This window comes from Athene noctua, chromosome 1 (assembly GCF_965140245.1).
Source record: "Athene noctua chromosome 1, bAthNoc1.hap1.1, whole genome shotgun sequence".
Classification (NCBI taxonomy): Eukaryota; Metazoa; Chordata; class Aves; order Strigiformes; family Strigidae; genus Athene; species Athene noctua.
Genome location: NC_134037.1, coordinates 52,827,754 through 52,847,686, shown reverse-complemented (window position 1 = coordinate 52,847,686; position 19,933 = coordinate 52,827,754). Strand labels below are relative to the sequence as shown.

The 19,933-nt window shown below is 35.0% G+C and overlaps 1 protein-coding gene across 2 annotated transcripts in view; it reads right to left on the bottom strand.

Moving 5' to 3' along the window:
• Nucleotides 1–19,933, bottom strand: part of FIG4 (FIG4 phosphoinositide 5-phosphatase) — a 75,597-nt gene that overhangs the window by 29,951 nt on the left and 25,713 nt on the right. For both annotated transcript variants that reach the window (XR_012632824.1, XM_074896152.1), the window contains exons 10-16: nt 19,251–19,348; nt 17,008–17,141; nt 15,069–15,185; nt 13,559–13,604; nt 11,838–11,986; nt 7,763–7,929; nt 2,287–2,425 (exon numbers count right to left, since the gene is read on the bottom strand). Coding sequence is in view for 1 of the 2 variants with exons in the window: in XM_074896152.1 (XP_074752253.1) it covers nt 2,287–2,425; nt 7,763–7,929; nt 11,838–11,986; nt 13,559–13,604; nt 15,069–15,185; nt 17,008–17,141; nt 19,251–19,348 (850 nt within the window). In the remaining variant the exon portion in view is untranslated. The remainder of the gene's footprint in view (nt 1–2,286; nt 2,426–7,762; nt 7,930–11,837; nt 11,987–13,558; nt 13,605–15,068; nt 15,186–17,007; nt 17,142–19,250; nt 19,349–19,933) is intronic.

Here is a 19,933-nt window from a genome sequence, read left to right as displayed (position 1 = left end):
AAATATACTTTAATTTCTTATCTAAATTATTCTGACAGTTTCTTCTATTTTGTTACTTGGTATGAAAAGATGCTTATCTTCCTTGATTTTTATTTCAAATATGTGTGTATTCACAATACTGTAAGGGCTGTAATCAGAGTATTAATGCAGTTATCTCCTACTCATATCAATGTAGCCATCTGGAGCAGAAACAATGGGTGTATTCCCATGCCCAGAGATAGACTTGACTGTGGAATTTAACAAACAATGCAGAACAGGCAGGGCAACACATTTAAATTCCAAGAACTGTGTATGTCCTAGACAGGAAGGAATGAGTTATGCCTCATGGTCTCGTCTCTTCCTGAAGTACCGTATCAGGCCATGCTAGCAAGCTGTTTTCTCCAGTGCCTTCAGAAACTATGCAGACATACCCAGTTTGCTGCTTGCAGAAATGATAAGTGACAACAGAAAGTCTCCTTTTCCATATTCACTGGCCTTTCACGTGAATCACAAATTATATAAAAGTAATATATAAAACTCATTATGAAATCTCTTCTTTCTGATGGAAAGACAAGTACAATATAGGAAAAGCACAGCTAGTCAAAAGAAGTTTCAATGACAGGAAACATCATCTTCCTTCTCTTCCTATATCCTTGATTTCATTATGAGTTTTTGTTATTTCCTTCGCTGCTGTGCTCAAAGAATCCAAAAAAGACACTGAACAGAGAGGCAGGAAGAAGTTATATGAAGAATTTGTTCCAGTAGTTTGGTAGAAACAAAAAATTAGCTGAAAGAGCTTTTTTCACCAACTTATTACATGGAAGTATCATTTTGTTCTCATGAGAAAACACCTTGGTTGTATACTATAAGTGCTCAGAAGATATTCTAGCCACAATAAAAAGTAAAACTAATTAACAAGTAAATGAAGAATACCAACAATTTTTTTAAAAAAATGTTCCCCCTCATCTGAGAACAGTATCTGTGACAAATAAGAGACAGTTGTTTAACAGTTACAGATAAAAGGGAGACTAGGACATTCATGTATTTACGATATATCAGCTGAATTAATTTTTGACATACAATAATGTTCAGAACAAGTAGGCAATAAAATTAATGTAGCATGTTTCATGCATGCTCGAAATAGCACTTGCTTGTATAACTGTTACAAGCTAGCATCAAGAGAAGCCTCAGAAGACAATACAAAAGGATTAAAATTTAGAAACAGTCATACCACATGCCAGCTGTCACAACAGGTTAATGGAATAAGCAGTCAACAGGGATGGAACACACTGTTAAAATACTTGCAAATTTCCCCAGACAAAAATCTAAATGCAAATATTCAGATCTACCATTTGTGATACAGAACTTTAAGATTCACAGAATGAACACAGATACAAACTGCAAAATTCTTAAAAGAGACGATTTAGTTAACAAGTCTAGTACTATCCCTATCATTAAAATGTAAGTTTTAAGGTTTTTACTTGGGGGGTTTTGTTTTGGTTTTTTTGGCGTTTTGGTTTGTAGGATTTTTTTTTGTTTGGTGTTTTTTTGTTGGGTTGTGTTTTTTTGGGGGGTTGTTTGTTTTTTGGGGTTTTTGGGGTGGTAGGATTTTTGTTGGGGTTGTTTTTGTTGGTTTTTTTGTGGGTTTTATTGGGTTTTTTTTTTGTTGTTTTTTTTTTTTTTTTTACACACCATATTTATAATCCTTAATCATTCCACACTGTGAAGTACTCTAAAAAAAATTACTTTAAAATTTTTATGCTTTAGCTCTATTACTTCTGTATAATACCATGCGACTACAATGGAATACAAATGAAGTGAAATAGTCTTCAAAACAGGCTAGACATGGCTGAAAGGAAGGTAGAAAAACCATGGGCTTCTTGGCATGCACAGCAGCAGACTGTGTTACACAAAACCAATAAGCAAATGTTATCCTCATCACCTAATCTAATCTACAATGACCTAATAAATCTGACGATCAAAAATACACCTGTATATTAATGAGACAGGGGCAACTGTACTTCAATAAAAGAGTGAAGCATTTCACACTGCAGGATCAAATTTCATATAAAATGAAAATTTTTTTCAGTACCACAGTAAAACAACATACTAAAGCAAATCCTTCAAAACATCAACAGCCAACAGTTTTGGTAGTTTTGTGAAGCTTTTTTTTTTTTTTCAGTTTTCGTAAAAGCTTAAAAATCAGTAAGCAAGTTTTTGATTGGCTGACCAAATTATTTGGTTAACAACATGTATTTTTAAATATTTATTAGATCAATACCAAACAAAAACAGAACAGCAAAATACCTTCGCCTGGTCTGTGAGAGACTGAGGGTGTTCTTGTGATGCAAATAAAAATCAGTGGGAAGTTCCCAGAGATGAGGTTTTCCTTCTGTAGGCTTGAATACTCCCAGAAAGAGATTGATAGAATCTTGCCTGTCTGCATCTGTTAGACAAGAGGTACACTTAACACCAGGAACATTGCTGAGCTCAAGCCCATTCAGACATTTGCTTGTTTGTTGTTAGCTCCTTACAGACAGAGTGTGTACATCCTCTGACTTCTACAGGGACCTCTGGGCTTCAACCACCATAATGAAACTTCATCCAGACCTGACCTTCTGCCACACTGAAGCGCACATGGAGCTGGTACCAGCACTGCCTCTTTCCTTGGCTTCTCTCACAGGAGCCATGGCAGAAGCCCTGCTTAGAGGCTTTGCAGCTTCATCTCCCACCTCTGCATATATGTGTTTGCAGGAAGCATGTGCATGTATTTATGCATGTTTCAGGGAACCTGATGTATTATGATGAATTTACTTCAGTCTAAATAACAGAAGAATGATTTAATGAAATTAAACAGTATCCATACAATACACAAATTATGAATTCTTTGCATTTTTCTAGCCAAAACATAGTAAAATGATTAAAATTCACAAACACGTTTTAATAATTTGGACTTTTTTCTGTTGATTTAAATCATCAATTTCTCTTCATCAAACTAAGCAAGTGCTGAAATCCAATAGTTAGATAGCATTGTAGATGAAGCATGACAAGAAACACTGCTGTCCACTTACATCTTTAAAATCTCTCAGAGATGAAGAAAAGCTGGAATCAGATGAGGGGTTGGGGATACTGAACTGTGATAAGGACAGCTTTGCAAGCAGAGTCATAAGGGCAGAGGAAGGCTTACACGCAAAGGATTTTCAGATATGGGAGAATATGTGGAGAATTGAGCTCTATTTGTGCCCTGAGGAATTAGCATGTGGAAAGCTCTTGTCTCCACTCTTGTTTGCGCTTCAATAATCAGGCAAGGAAGGAATAGCTCAGTAGTTTTACTCCTTCAGTTCTCTTCACATTTCAAAAAGAGTATTCTGAGAGTTGACTGTCCCTTTAGCAACACGCTGCATCAAAAAGACAAACTGAAGTCTTAGTATACCAGAAAGCAGGTGAAAAAATAGGCAGAATCCACAAAGCGGTGGTATGACAGCAAGGACAAAGTTGGTTCCTGGCCACCACCAAAGTTTCAGTTAATACCTCCTTCTCCCTAGAATCTCTTCTCTCTGTGCAACATATAATATTTTTTACATGGAATTAAGACACAAGCAGCTGACAAATGAAGTGCTATGTAGAAATCTGGTGACAACGAGATTATGGAAAAGTATTGTACTTTACACAAGTGCACATATGTGGAGGTCAATATTTGGAAGTGGGATCTTCTGTATCAACAATCACATGGTGTAACCATGTGTAACAAATGGGTTAAAATTGATGGTAATTTCTTAAAGTTACAGGTAGAGATGAGCCTCCTTTGATCATTTACCATTGTTTCACCTGCCAGAAACAGAAGATATACTGAAACTGTTAACTAAACAATTGTAAAACAATTAGAGTAAAACCAGATAATTCAGTTAACAAACTATGTCACTACTTATGACAAATGCTAAAATGAAATAAAACTAAATTAAATTTGTTCTGTGAAAAGCAGCTTAAACTCATACCAACTGAATTAACCAATTCATTGCCTGAAACGGTCTGTACCAGCAGGTCATTAAAGCATTCTTACCTTTCTTCCATAGCGAAAAAAATAACTTGTTTAATGTTACATTGCAAACAGACTCAAACCCTCTTTGGCATTTATTGTTTCAGTTGTGCAGCTGTGTTTTAAACTTAACAGAAATACAGGACATCTATTAGAAAGTATATATTAGAATGAATCTTATTTCTCAACTTGTAATTTAAAAGTAGGTAAAAAAATGCAACATTAAAGATTCTTTATGCATAAGTCTTCAAGCAGGCACAAACATAGGACTGGGGAAGCAGACAGTTAACTTGAAAGGTGACAATCTTCCCCTTGCTGTACTTTAAGGATTGAACAATTTTATGACTTAATTTTGAACAAAAATAGTGAAAGCTTTTGTCTTTCTTTGAAACACTGGCCACAAAACCCAGGATATTGAGCTTTTCAGATCAATTATCTAGATAGAAGAATCTCTGTTTTCAAAAAGAAATAAATAATGTGTCAATGCACTGTGAAGAACAGACAAAAAACCAAACAGGTTTTCTTCCTTCATTGTTAGCACCTAATGTTATAATTAGGTACAAGTAAACAGATTGCACTGATTTTTTCAAAAGATACTGCAATGTACGTGTATACTAGCACATTTTTAAGACCATTTGAGAAAACAGGAACTGAAGGGGCCATTTAATTGAATTAACCTAAAATAATCTATTGCTCTCAATCTGAGTTTGCAAATGTGCTACATGATAAATTACTAAATTGTGAGAGATTGAACAAAACTGAGACTGTAATGTCCCATGACTAAAAGGTTATAGTAATTAAGTTTACTTTGATACAACACTACAAGGTAGTTTACTCTGTCCAGTGCTGTTTGTGGATAAATAGATTATTCTAGATTCCAGAAGCCTATTATGCATGTTGCAGCTTCAGCACTGAAGTCTGCAACATCACATTACTTTCTAAAAGGCATAAAACCTAGAAAAGTATTATTTGGAATACTAATTCCTCTGACAGCCACAAATGAAAGAAAAAGGTTAAAATTCAACTAATCAGAATGCCTGCCAGAGAGGGTGTTGAAGGAACACCTAATTCTTAGCTGGATGTGTTCTGGTACAACTCATTTGCTTATAACCAGGGTACTTCAAACAGTTGACTTCCCAAACTACATAGCACGCTCTACTTTTTTCAAATGCTAGAATTAAAAACATGCATGAAAAAAGAGTCACAATTTTTGCCTAAACCTGTAAAATTTTTTCAAGTTACCATAAGATTGTCCCATATTTTTAGGAGGAAACCTTGGGTTTCTTCTAAGCTTCAGTCACTAACTTGATCCTGAGAACATTTCTTTAATTCTTCACTCTTCTATTACATAGGCAACATATTACAAATTTATAAGTACAGGAAATCTATAGAAAAACTAGGCCACGTATCAAGAACTAGAGTGAAGCTGCACTTGAAATTATCTTTCTTACAAATCCAATTAGCATCTCCAGGCAAGTCACTTAACCAACACATGTCTTACTTATTCTCATCTATACAACTTAATTAGTAGGGCTTATCCTAAGAGCTTTGAGGTGAACAGATGAAACCATTTTCTTAAAAGTGTAAATTATTTTTAGAATCCTGTATTTTTTATGATAGAAAAGAAGACAAAAATGTGGCTAAATTATTTATTTTGGAGGCACTGTTAGCAGGCCACTTTTGATGTTGCTCTGAATCTGATATACTGTATGAATTAAAGCAAATCACTAAAATTTTCTGAGTCCGTTTACTACTGGTACATGAAATTCATAAGCATTAAAAAATACGTTTCTCAGATCAGAAACACAAGGAAATGTTGGCTCACGGACTGGCTAGCCCTCATATTTTTATTTGTATTTTAAAGGCTATGATGGATAGTAACAATAAGTGCAGCATAACAAATCAGAAACTTGTTTTAAAACTTCTTCCTTTATCTCTGCTTTCAGAGAAAACTTCAAGAATAAAATGATCTCTCTCAATGTGTCACATTAACAGACCTGCAGATGCTACCTGAACAGGCAGTGTTGAAAGTGAACCATTAAATTTCACTGAAATTAGTGTTTTTAAAAATTCATACTAAAAATACAGTAAATACAACATGCTATGTTTCAACAATGCCATCTTCAAACACAAGGAATGCATAAAGCACCAAAAATATTTAACTTAAGTGGGATCAAATGCCAAAATCATAAGTAAATTGGGAAAAGTATGCAGCATCTTTATGAAAGTTTAATTTTTCGTATTGACTTCAGTAAAGATTAACATGTGTTTGTGTACTCAGCCACAACTTTGCCCAGGTGATAAGATGAACTTTTTGCATTCTGCATTCTTTCTTCTTTTTGTAACATCTTGTTCAGAACAAATTCTTTTACTACTAAAACACATGCATATCATGACTATCCTTGCAAGCAGGCCACAACCCCAAATGTGGGTCTAGAACTTTGCTCAAGCTTCCACCTAATCACTTAAATGTCTGCCATAAAAGTGAACAGCTTCAGAGATTTGTTCCATCTTGTACTTAACAGTACAGGTGATACTGCAAGTGTGCTTCCTTTCGCTCCTAAGAATTGACGAAGCCATACCTTATTGCCTCTGCAAACAATAAGAGGCCATACCACCAAAATAAACAAGCTCTTAATTTCTCATTTAATTTGGGCAAATATGATACACAAAGGACATTAATTACATTCAGAAACAGTAGTTTAAATGTTATGCTTTCACATTTTGTTACATACTCAGAATTGTCACTAGCAAAAGCAATAACTTCAGCCAAAGAAACCAGAGATTACTGAAGTTTTTCTAGCCAGTGTCCAACTTAACCTTTATAAAGTTCACATATTCCTAAATAATTAGAGTCTACTTTAAAAAAAAAAAAAAGCTACTTCCTTCCCTGGTTATCCAGCTTTTGGGAAAGACAGCAAAAAAGGACTAACACAATATTTAGAACACAGCAGCACTCAATGTTTCTCCTCTTGACATGTCTTAGGCTGTCCTTTGATCATTCTTTTATGTCATTCTCATATGACTTCTAAAACACATTTGTTTTCAGTTATTTTGCATAAGGTATGGCTCAGAGGTTTTCTCTTAGCAATGTTGTCCAGAACAAAGTAGAACAGTATCCGTGACTGGTATGAGTTAGTAAAGGAGTAAGGTAATATTTTACAACTTATTTAACTCAAAAAATAGCTTCTTTACTTGGTGGACCTTGTTTTTTATAATTTAATTTTGTCTTTTCTACCACAGATTCAGAGTTAGTAGCTTCTATTCATACAAAACAATTATATGCATCAGAGATTGCTTTTTGTTTGAAGTCCCCAGAAATATCACAAGAAATACTCCCCTTGAAGCCTTCTACTTGTGTTTAGATTTAGATTTACCAGTTTCCTTATATTTGTGGAAGCTGTTTTGTCCATCATTTTAACAGCTCTATAACAGCTACCTGTTTCTCTATTGATCTACATATGTCACTGGCAGTTTCAGTCCTACATGTGTACATTTTCTAAATACTTCTTACATCAGTCCACTAACTTTCATCAAGTAAGGGTGCATGCTGCAACATGTATTTGCATAGGATATAAATACTTCATCAAATCAGAATACCCATTTGATATCCATCAGACTTTACTGAATTATTTGGGAACTACAGTATAGAGGATCTCTGTCATAATATCATAGCATGGATTATTGAAACATCACAAGTAAAATGCTTTTAAAATAATGGCTTAAAAGAAAGCAGTTTAAATTTACCTGAGAAAGCATTACTATAATATCTTGAGAGTGTTTGCATAATATCTTTGGAATGCTGAGTCCATGGAGCTATCTTTCTATAGGTTTTTACTCTGTGGACAAGCTGAGAACCTCCATATTGCAGAGAAAGTGTGTCTCCATGATCTTCGTATAATTCTTCAAATAATCTGAAGAAAGAATAAAATTTGTCATCTATCAAACTGCTGAAAAGAGTTTTTAAAGAAAAAAAATGATAAAGTATTGTAATAATAAATTCTGTCTAACAAGCAATACATTTTCTCCTAAGCACTTCTGCCAGTTCACAAGAAAGTATTTCATTAAAACATGCTACTAACTTACACTGAAATTTAAAGCTGTCTCTTTTTTTTCAGATAGGTATGTGGAAATGTTACTTAGGTATAATAATTACTAAAGAAGGATTAGTCTATAAGATTTTTACTAATTTATAATATATCAGAATGCATTTACACTACAGAATATGCACTTCTGTAGATTCAGGAAGAAGATTAACATGTTCTGCTAGCCTATAGGGAGAAAACAAACCATATACTTTCACAAACTAAGGTATTTTAAATAGAGTAAATGGGACAGAACGCATTCATATCTCAAGCCTAAATTTTTCTGTCAGATCCACTGAGAATGAAGTTAGCATAACTTCCCAAAAATCTCCCTAGTTACAATAATGATGGCTTAAAGGTACAAACCAAATAAACATGACTTGTAAGAAATGTTAATGGCAGTCAGATACCATTTGCTGGAGCTGGAAAAGCATGCTGTAAGAATAAAGTAGAAAGAGTTGGCTGCTAAGATGAACAAGGAAATCTGGCTAAAAGCCCATCTTCTAGCATCAAGAAGTTGACAGTAGACTCCAAATTGAGAGCAGTCCAAATAGCAAAAATCATCGAGAAGCTCACCAGCAATGACAAAAACAAGACAACAGTCTCAGAAAACAAGGCTATCCTAAGATGATGATACACTATCTAAAAGATAACAGATTGAAAAGTGCTCCTTAAAAATGGCCTTGCTTGAGCAAGACAACGACAAGGATGACATCTTCCTAAAAGAGGCTGAAAGTTTAGTTAAGATGCAAAAACCCACAACCATCAAACCTGTGGAAATGTATTTCACATCAGTAGAGCAAGAGACAGTAACTCAGGCATCTGCATATGATACACCATAATACTTGAGAATAAAGAAGTACTTAAGGAGTGGAAAGGAAGGTAGAAAACACAAAATGAACCACCAACAAAATAAATTAAAAAACCCAAACCAAAATGACAAAAGCATTCCCTTAAGGAAGTTTCTAATAAAGGGATAGTACCACGTAAGTAACCCAGCAACCATCTGACTGAAGTCCGCCTCAAAAGGTTCTGGATGAAGAACACTTATCTGAGCAGCAAATCAATTTCTGTGAAAACAAAATAGCTGTCCAGCAAATCTTCTGCCCAAGGTCAAGTATAAAAGGATCAATCAGGAGGAAATATCTGCTTATTAACTTCTAAAAAACAAAAAAAAGACCCAATAACAAATGAAACAAAGCAAAACCCACTTTGCATGTCCACACAAATTATTGAGAGCTCATGATAACATGTATGAGAATTTCCTGTTTGTCTCTTTCAGTCGGTTTGGTTTTGATTTTTTGTTTTTGTTTTTCTATACAAGCGGAAAGACAGCAGTGCTGGTCAACCAAAAGCTAAAAAACTGGTTGAAGGCAAAAACTGGCAGGTATGTTACCCCTCAAAAATTTTCCAGTCAGTCATGGAGGACTGATGAACAGAGTTCAAATGACCTTGCAATAAAGGCTTACAGAAAGTAGACAACTTTAAATTCATTAAGAATCCACTTGATTTGGAAAGGACTTGTAAAATTAAATTATCCCTCCACAGCCTCAAAATATTAAGCCTGCAGTCAAAGACTAGTCTCCTGTAGAGAGAAAACTTAACTACATATGGTAAGCTTCTAAGGTACACTTTGTCTAGGAAACTTCCTAGATAGGACAACAAATACACTGAAGGAATCATTAAGAAATACAGCTTGTTGCACAGGACCATTTCTGCAAAGTCATTAAGAAGATTCATCTTGCTAGACACAAAATCAGACTGTTCAAGACACATGGCTTCTTTATCCTTCAGGATGGCCAACGAAAATAAAGTGCTGACTTGAGAAATCTAGTTCAACAGAAATTCTGGACTGTAGCCAGCCAGTAAGATAAAAGGAGAAAAATCAGAATTATAAGGACAGTTGAAGAGTGTGATGAAAAAATGTTAGTTTTTCAAACATGTTCACTAAATTAAGGAAAATCACTTTTTGGTCAGTTAGAAGAGTGTAAATGGAAAGACAGAGTACACAGGAAGCAGATACTTGATCTGAGACAATGCAGGGAACAAGAATGCAGGAGGTGAAAGTGAAGGACTGCACAGCAGAGACAGTATAGCACATGCCTGTCTTCAGAATTTGTTGCATAATGGAGCAGGATTTGTTGATTATTCTGAATACAGTAATTCAGAAACAAGTCTTAACAGATGACAAAATCAGTCTCAGACAGGCATACATTTAGTGCAATGGAGAAGAAAAAAAAAAGTCAAATGTGGCCAGATAAAAGTAATCTTTTATGCCAGGCTAATAGCTACTTTTCAGACAGATAATGAGAAATAAGGTATTAGGAAAATCAGAAACAAACCAACTACTGTAATTTTAAGAGATGATGGTAAGAGATGGAAATTTGGGTGGTTGTGGCAGAGAGAGGAAACAGGAGGGAGAGAAGACAGACAGGTAACGTGGGACCATCACAGCAGGAAGCAACAGAGGAAATTTGGGCTTCCAAAATAAGAGTGGGAAGGGATGAGGCAGTAAAGCATAATGAAAGATAGTAAAATGCAGCCTGAGGTGCTGAAGCAAGTGGTAGCTGTAGAGGATACCAGAGAGAGGGGATGTAAAAGACTTGTCCATCTCCTGACCCCCTCTAGTTTGAACCCAAGAGTCCCTATTCCTGAGTTCCCAGGAGGCTGCACAGCAACTGGTATTTGCATCAGCAGTTGTTTGTTCCCAGAGGTGAACAGGCAGCACTGAGCAGCTGGGACTGGTGGGTGAGAGGCATCACTAGGACACTGAGGAATCCAGACAGGGGGTGCTCTCCCTTGCCATGAGGCAGAGGCCAGGAGCCACTGCTTGCACAGTGAGCCAACATGCTGCAGGTGAGGTTGTTTCTGCAGCACGTACCAGCTCCTGCCACCAGGCAAGTGCTGGAGGCTAATGGGAGAAAGAAGAGGAGCTGAAGGTATGTCTTAAGTAACGGGGAGACCCAGTACTTTGCCTTTTCTGAAATACGTCTCCAAATTCTAAAACTATCAAACCGCTAGTCAAAACCAGCAATGAAGCCGTAAGCTTCAGAGTCACGACAACAGCTTTAAGGAATAAAACCACGTCACCTCAAGGACTCTTACATTAATTTCTCAAGCATATTCACAAGTTGATTAGCTTACTTCCCCCTGACCCCCAAAGCACTTCAATTTAAATGCTGGGTTTTCGTAAATGGTTTGAGAATACTTGAATAGCATCACTGATACTTGATTTGACAGAACAACTTTGCTGAAAACTTTTCTTCAATAAATCAAAAAGCACAAGATTTTTCTGTAGGAAACAGCAAGGTAAGATGTACTTCTGTACAAATATGTTTGGCATTCTCCATAAAAGCACGTACTTATTTCAGTTTTCATTTTTCATCAGTATTTTCCCTCATGCAAGTGAAGTAAATGTAAAAGAGTGGGGTGGGTTTTTTGTTACATTTATTAAAAGGAAAACTTAAAGATAAGTTTAGGCATATAAAGAGAATGAAGTCAAGCAGCTATCTTGTAAGAAACCTCATTAACATACTTTTCCAGAGGAGCAAATCTTCAGTGTGACTGGATTTTCTCAAGATTATTTCAAGTATGGAATATTTTTTAAACTCGGATGAATAAACATTACTAAATCATTCCAATAGAAAGAACTGCACTTTTCTTCTACATAAACATAATTTTTCTAAATCTCAACAGAAAATTAAAAAACCATGACACACTTTATCAATATATCTTACCTAACAGCATCCGTATCAAATTGTAAATTTGGTTTATCAATCAGTCCCAATGAATAGAGTTGGTATGCCAAAGCACATTTTCCCACCATAAATTGGGCTGTGTTGGTACGATCTAAACAGTCCACACAATTGGTTCGGAGAACTCCAGTCTGGTAAAGCAATCCAAGTAAGAGATTTTTCTTAATTAACAGATTATTACAATCATGATTATTATCTTTTTCCTACTATCCAGATTTGTCAAATCTCAAATTACGTCCAAAAAATTTGAGATTTCTAAAAAAATGTTAAAAAGTAATTAATCTATAGCAAGCTACCTCAGACTGCTGCAACACCTACTTTCGAAACATTCTTCCTATCATCACACAAACTGCATCTCTCCTTCAACTCAAGAACAGCCCTAAAGGATTTACTTTAACAAGAAAAGCTCTACTATTTCAGTGAAGAAGGTCTCATTTTTAAGTATGCTGTAACTACTGCAAAAAATAAAGTCCACTTGCTATGGTTCTGCTGTGATGTGTTTATATTTTAAGCTTTCTGTATCTGGAGCAACACACATGGTCATTTTGTTGAAGGTCAGAGTCTTGCACATATTCTTTTATGCTGCTTGCACCACCATTCTTCAATTCCATATTGCACACAAAGTTATTTTCTAATATGTACAGCTGCAAGAACCATATTTTAATATAACAAGGGGGTTTCTTCTGTTCAGATATATATGGCTACATCCAAGCTAGTCAACTTAACTTTTACTGCCTTAACAAAGGAGCACTTTTTTGGGTGTGACTCACAAGATGTCTATTCCGAGATGAACTGTGATTCAAATGCTTACATGTATGCCAATGGTGACCACCTCAAATAATTAAAGTTGAAAGATAGATAATATAATCATTTGAAAGATAGATAAAATAATCATTCCCCTGATACAGGTAAACCTGTAAGACTAACATTTTTTAAAAAAAAAAAAAAATCTAATTAACATTGATATGTTTTATTTTAAAATTCTATCTAGTCCACTGTTTAATCTGCCCTCAACAAACGTATTCCAGTGATCAGCTTTCTAACTTACATGAACTACAAAATTATGAATGGCAAGTCAAAAGCAACTAACGCTTCTTGTGGATATGCCCTGTGTTCAGAGTATATTATCATAACATTCAGGTATAAATCTGACACTATACGATTTACAGTTTAGTCAGCACTCTTCTGACCTTAAAGAAAGCAGTGTTTCTAGTTCTATTTTTTAGTGATGGAAATTATAACAATGGACAGAATATTCAGCACTGGTGTAAATGCTTTTAATAAACCATTTTCATGCATATAAATATGTCACCAGGCTTAAATATGTTTATTCCTCACCTCTCTTGTATAACATTATATTATGCAGTTTGCTAAAAGACTGCTGTTTTAACTATTGCTGCACTGATAGCTCTACAGACTAAATAATAATGAAAACTAGTTTAAAATATGAGCATTTCTCCGATTAGCTCCAGCAAACATACAGTTCCAACAGCATAAGGTTTTTGGTACCACACAAGAACTTTAAGCCCTGTTTCCCAGCTGAATTTCTGGGATGGAGAGCATAATGCTGTTTACTGTAAATATTAATTTAAGAGGACTCTGTGAATCACTAATCAAGTATTTAAGCGACGTGGTTCACTGGCGCTTTGGGAGTGCTGATCTGCATCACTATAACTATGAATTAATAAAGCGTATTTTAGTACCTGCAAGCGACCAGTGGAAACAACACAACCTCCCAGTTCATTCCACCTGAAAAGAGATACAAAACAGAACAACTTACAAATAATTTTTAAAAATAACAAATCATACCATGTATTGATCTGCTCAGTGAAAAAGGGTGACAATTACAAACCTGCCACAAAGCAAAATTGATATCCCTGAATAGCAGAAAGCAGTGAAAGCTCTATGCAACAGTAAGATGTTGTATTTAAACCAGGCTGCAACCACAAGAAGTCTAGCCTTAAAGTAGAAATACCCCAAAGCCATACAAAATATTTCCTTTGTTCCCCCATAAAACAGAGTATGAGCAATACGAGTGTTGCTAGATCGGATCTTGAATGCACAAAAATTGAATGCCAATGATAGGGAGGTACATCATAACACACACTGTAGCACAAGCTGGCTGATTTAGATCTCCCCCTCATACTGATTCTAGGCATACATGCTGGATACATACATATGTACAGAGTGTCCAGGTCTCACAATTTTGTATAGGCCTTAACTGTAGCCCAGAGCCAGAGAACACAAATCAGAAATTAATGACATTTTGAGGTAGAGGAGTAGTTATGCTCAGCGCAAGTAACCCTGGAACTACTGAATATTTTCAAGTTAGGAAGGTTACCTAGCCTGACCAGAGCACTGCTATCACAAGCCTATATACTACATTTAAAACTCACCAGACTCTACAGAACACAGCATTACACGGATGTACTGATCATGTTCCTGCTAGTTTACAGTTGCCACATTTGCTGCACTGCATGGCAGAGAAAAAGCTCTAAGAGACCCTATGAGAGTTTTAGCTCAGGCTGTTTCTAAGTGAAGATAGGCTAAAAAAGCAAGGGTGCTCTTCGCATAAAATATTAATGCCCATTTGGGTAGTGATGAATTAGATCCCTAACATGAAAACTTGAATCAAGTTTACTGAATTCTAATGTGGAAGTTATTTTACTTCTGGATTTTCATGGACTTGAGAGAATTCAGCTCACTAGTTTTAATCACTCTCTAGTTTTAAAAAAAGTTTTAAATTATGTATGTATGAATACTGTAAAATCCATTGGAAAACACCAGACTCGTAACCAGTAACATTTAGGTGACAGTTATCTTGTTAGAATGCCTCAAAAAAAGCCATTTATTAAATTCCAAATGTTGTTTGCTTTGTTAAATTTACCCCCAAATTTAGGATTCCTTTGGTTTAGGTGACAAAACCCCAACCCTTTATATAAAACACACATGGCACAGGTTACCAATTACAAATAATGGTTTTCAGTAAGAATTCATTATAAGTAGAACAGCAGCAGCACAACTGTACTCTTTCAGTGTATTAGTATCTCTTAGCATGTGCCTTTAACTGCAATCCTTTTAGCTATAATAAATTATATTTTTTCATATTATTTTAACCCTTAAAATAAGAAATAACGTAATAGACATAGAAATTCCAGACAACTCTCCAAGAAATATATGTTAGTCATTATGCATTGGTTAAATTATACATACTTTTCATCTGGCCGCAAGATACTGCAGTAGGAATCTGGGCGATTTACAAAAAATCCAGTCTTCTTTACTACACTTTCTGCAATGACATTCAGTCTATCCAGGACATTGCAAAGTTTGCTGAGGAAAGAAAAATACACAGTCAAGATACATTAATACTATAAAAATTTTCACTGCTTGGAAAGTTCTAGTACAAAAATTATTTAAAGGAAGACTCACATCACAGCTTTATTTATCCAACACTAATTATGTCTATAGTTCTCTTAGATTTTACAGACTTAGGAAACAGACAGTGACCGTATCTGAGAAATTTTGTTTATTTTAATAAAAGATATTACATAAACTAGAAGTGGAAGACTTCAAAAAAATCTAAAACTTGTTGACTTTTACATCACAGTAACTTTACCAAATTTTCTGTGATTCACAAAGTAAGAATGAAGCAGAAAAGCTAAATCATTATATCTTCATTTTGTTTGCAAGGTGCTGTTTTGTTAAGCAACGTTTGTTTCTGCATGTGGCCTTCATGATGTCCTGCACCTCCTGCTCAGATCAGAACATCCACCCATTCACTCCTGGGGAATTTAACTTCTGTTTACTCATAATTTTATTTTCAGAGTTTTTATTAGAGTGTTTACATTTAAAGCAACAAAACCAATTACTTATTTTTTTAAAGATTGCTTATACTGAGATGGAAGCAATATTTTGGAACATTTCCACCAGTACTACCTTCCAGCAAAATTACCTCAAAACTACATGTTAAAGCAAACACATTCTCAGTATTTCTGAAACTGTCAAATCTTTAGGCAAACATATACATTATCCTCCATTCTTAAATCTCTCTTGCTTGCATAAATAATCTTGTTCAAAGCCCTCAGGTATTTTTTGTATCTGTGCTAGGGTGGTTATGTGTATAAATATACCTCAAGCTTAAAGCTAGAATAGGCATCGTTTGATCATCTGGTATCATTTCCCATATAGGACAGACCATTAAGCTTCATCAGCATCACGCCATATGAAACCCAAGAACTTGCATCTAGCAGATCTTCTGAAAGGAAATCGATCCTTATTTTGAGATTTGCTATTTAATCATAAGACAAACAATTGTCTATACATCTAACTATACACAATGCCATTTTAGAATAAAAAGGAGTGTGAAACCATGTCAAACTTTAAAGTAACAGTGTCACACCTACATGACCAACTGTATCAACCAACCTGTAATCTCAAATAGTGAATAAGGATTCTTTTCCAATGCTTTTTAAATAAAATTTTAATTGATAAACATTAATTAAATTCCTGCCCTTTGAACCATATCAGTTTTTCCATTGTTTTGCACAGACTGATATAGTAATACATACCTGAAAGTTGATCCAACAATTTTTACCATTCTTCTAGAATTTCTGGCATTATGAGATACAGTAGACATGCAGATCAGAGAACTTTACAACCAAATTGTGCGTTACAGAATATATTTGCATTTCTAAAATACATGCTTCTAATAATTTAAATGTTTTCTAACATTGAAACTAATGACCTTATTTCCTTTTGGAAGAGGAAATGGAAAAGACTGATATGAAACACCTTGTTTTCCAAAACTTTGTAACTCAATAAATTCAGTGACCAAACGGAACACCTGACAGAATGCAATATTTTGACTAATTCAAAATAAAAAGTAAACGTTGATGGCTTTTTTTGTTGCTTTTCTCTATAGTTTGCCTTTGCAGAGAATGTCAAAGTTTTCAGGTCTTGCTCCACTTCGGTAAGAAACCCCAGAAAACTTTAAAAAAACCTTCAAAAAGCTGAGGTTTATTCTGTCCATAGATCTTAATAAAATACTCCCATCACTCCTAAGTTACACTCAACTGAAAAGCAACACACTCAGTAGCATACACTTATTTGAATTGTGGCTACCAGCACTAGTACAAAGAAGGATCTCTTCTACCTTTTTGTGTATTTGGCCATATCCCAGGGTATATATATAATTGCATGCTCTGGGGGTAAAAACTGGTTGAGATATGTCACAGCAGCAACAAGTTCTTCGCTAAGAATCCTTTCGTGCTTTCTTTTTTCACGTTCCTTTAGCAAAAAGAAAAATAAGTTAATTTTCTTTAACTAATGTATGTAACATGCATACATACACATATACATTTATGTATATATAACAAATTAAAAAGGGAAGCTGTAACAATAGCAGGCAGTTCTTCATAACTAGTACAATTAAATTAAGAACAGAAGAGACAGAAAAATCTAAACATTCTGTTTTTTTAACAAATGATCTGTAATAGTAGTAAAAGTCACCTGTTTCAACTATGCATAAACATTGGCTGAAAAACTGAACCCTGTAAGAGCAAAGAAGAGCACATGGAAACAAAAGTGGTAATACAGATGAAATGGACAAAGGCAAAAGAGAAAGAAAAAGGCAGAAAGGATCCCATTCAGTTCTTGGGTACAAGAAAGAAAAAGGCAGAAAGTATCCCATTCAATTCTGGGGTACAAGAGGAGCCAGGCAAATTCTTCTGCGTTACTGGCAGGAGATGGGAAACCACAGTTCCCATCTTCCAACTTTGCAATTATTTTAAAAATTTAGAGTTATGTTGCTGTTCTCTGAATATGCCATGTGTTTTCACACCTTGTATATTAGTATGGCTTTCCTATTAACTTCATCCAAACTAAAGTGTATGCTGAACCTCTTAGAGAACCTGTTTTAAATATATAATAGCAGTCCTAAATAATCAAACCCAAAGGAAACCTAATATATTCATTACTATTTAAGTTTCTACTATAGATATAGGAGGACACAAATATATATTTCAACATTTAAGAAAGCAAAAGCATTGGATATAGAAGTGTTTATTATTTGTGTAAAAGCAACAGCAACTTCCAAAAAAAGGTGTTCAGATTTGGGGGCTTCTCCCCCTTCCTTTTTGCGTCTGTGGTTTAGTTTTTTTTTTCCAAGTGGTACATAGAGTAATAAAGGAATGTGAATTTTAGCATCTTAATATTGAGCATCCACAGAGAGAGAAGAAGAGAGATGAATTTTCAGCCCCTGTATCAAAAGCCCTGTGAATAAAAGCATATAATGATTCACTGTCAAGATCATGTGAGCCTGGACTCACACTATAACAATGGCTTTTGAAAGCTATGGCTGCAAGAGATGAAATAATTTTCTTGTCAACAAATGCTATCCTAAGTTGATTCCACAGACTCTTGGGCAGTCTTAAAAGCACTCATACAGAGGAAATCTTCTACAAAGAGAAAATAGGTTATCTAGTCGCCATTTATTACAACTTAGAGTTTTAAAAGCTTTCCTTTTGTATTTTCCCTATTTTTTTATCCTAGGAATGGATCCTACATGCACATAAAAGATCCTTTTTTCTACTGAATACAGTTCTACAACATGATAAATTATTCTTTTTTTAATGACTAAAAAGAAATAAGGCATGATTCAAGCAAAACAAATCAATATATTAAACTCAAATGTGGAAACACACACCACCACAGGAAATGTCTGGATCAGAACAGAAGAAAAAACAAAAACAAAAACACCACCCAACCACCCCCCAGCACAAATACAAGATATAATAACCAAAATTACAGGGCCACCCAGAATCCAGACTTTGCACCACCGCCTCTCACACAGCAGTGAACTGAATTACTGCAGCAATCAGGAAGCTCCCCCCGTTAGTCCAGCCCTGCTGCTGATGGCACTGCCCATTAGCTAGCATCAGATGCTTCAGTTTTCTCTCCTGCTCATTCTGCCATGACTTTACCATATGGAACAAACAACAGAAGATAAGTCTTTAGCATAATATTTCAAATAACTCAGTCACCTGTGACACAAAGCCTACAAACCTGACTTTGCATGGAACCATACTATCTTAGTATTTTTAGTGCTAAGTTAAATTTAGTGGTAAACTTACTTGGACTTACTCACATCTAAGGGGTAATAGTAAAAAAATCTGAAAACAATAGTGGAAAGTTACTGTAAGAAGTCTATAAACATGGGAAATATCATTTTTTGAAGGGCGGTAGTGGAAGCAGTTACAGTTACATACCACACCATGTAGGATGAGACTTATGAAGCTAATGTTAGTTTAGAACACAACCAAAATTACTGAGACTCTACAGAAGCGAACATAATATTAAAAATTGGAAAACATATAGAACATATTCAAAGTATTGTACCTTCACAAGATTCAAAATAATAATAGGAGAGCCAAATCTCTGAAGCATTTGGTCAAAGTGAAGAGCAGCAACATGTGCAAAAGGATCGGCTTGGTCCACTGCAACAAATACATATGTTCATATTAAGCAAGCTGTAGCATCACTTAAATCACTTTCTCTTAAAAGTACTCTTCACAAAATACATATTTTTTCTCTGACAGTAATGATACAATTCCACAGTTCCCCTCTTTTCATGCAAAAGCTGTTAAAAAAACCCAAACTTCCCTTTTCCAAATTGGAAGTGACTTCTTAACCAAAACTTTCATGAGATGCTTACAAAGAACAATTATCCTCACACCATTAAAACTAGCCTAGACATTTCCCACCATTTTCAATAGGTTCAAAATGTTATCCACAATGCTAAGACAAATGTAGCTAACTTTGTATACAAAATAAGCACAAAGAAAGCTGACATCTTCAAACAGAAGTTTTTTGTATTCCATTTCTGAATGTAAAGTCTAAGATGGAGATTTCTTTCTATCCAAGTTCATCAAATACACCATTTTATATGGTTGAATGTTCGTATGCTGTGGTGTTTATTTTAAAGAACATTGATTTACCTTCAATTATGGCTTCCCAAAGAACAAATGCATAGATAATTTGTTCATTTTTGCAAATTTAGATATCATTCCCTCAGCTCTTCC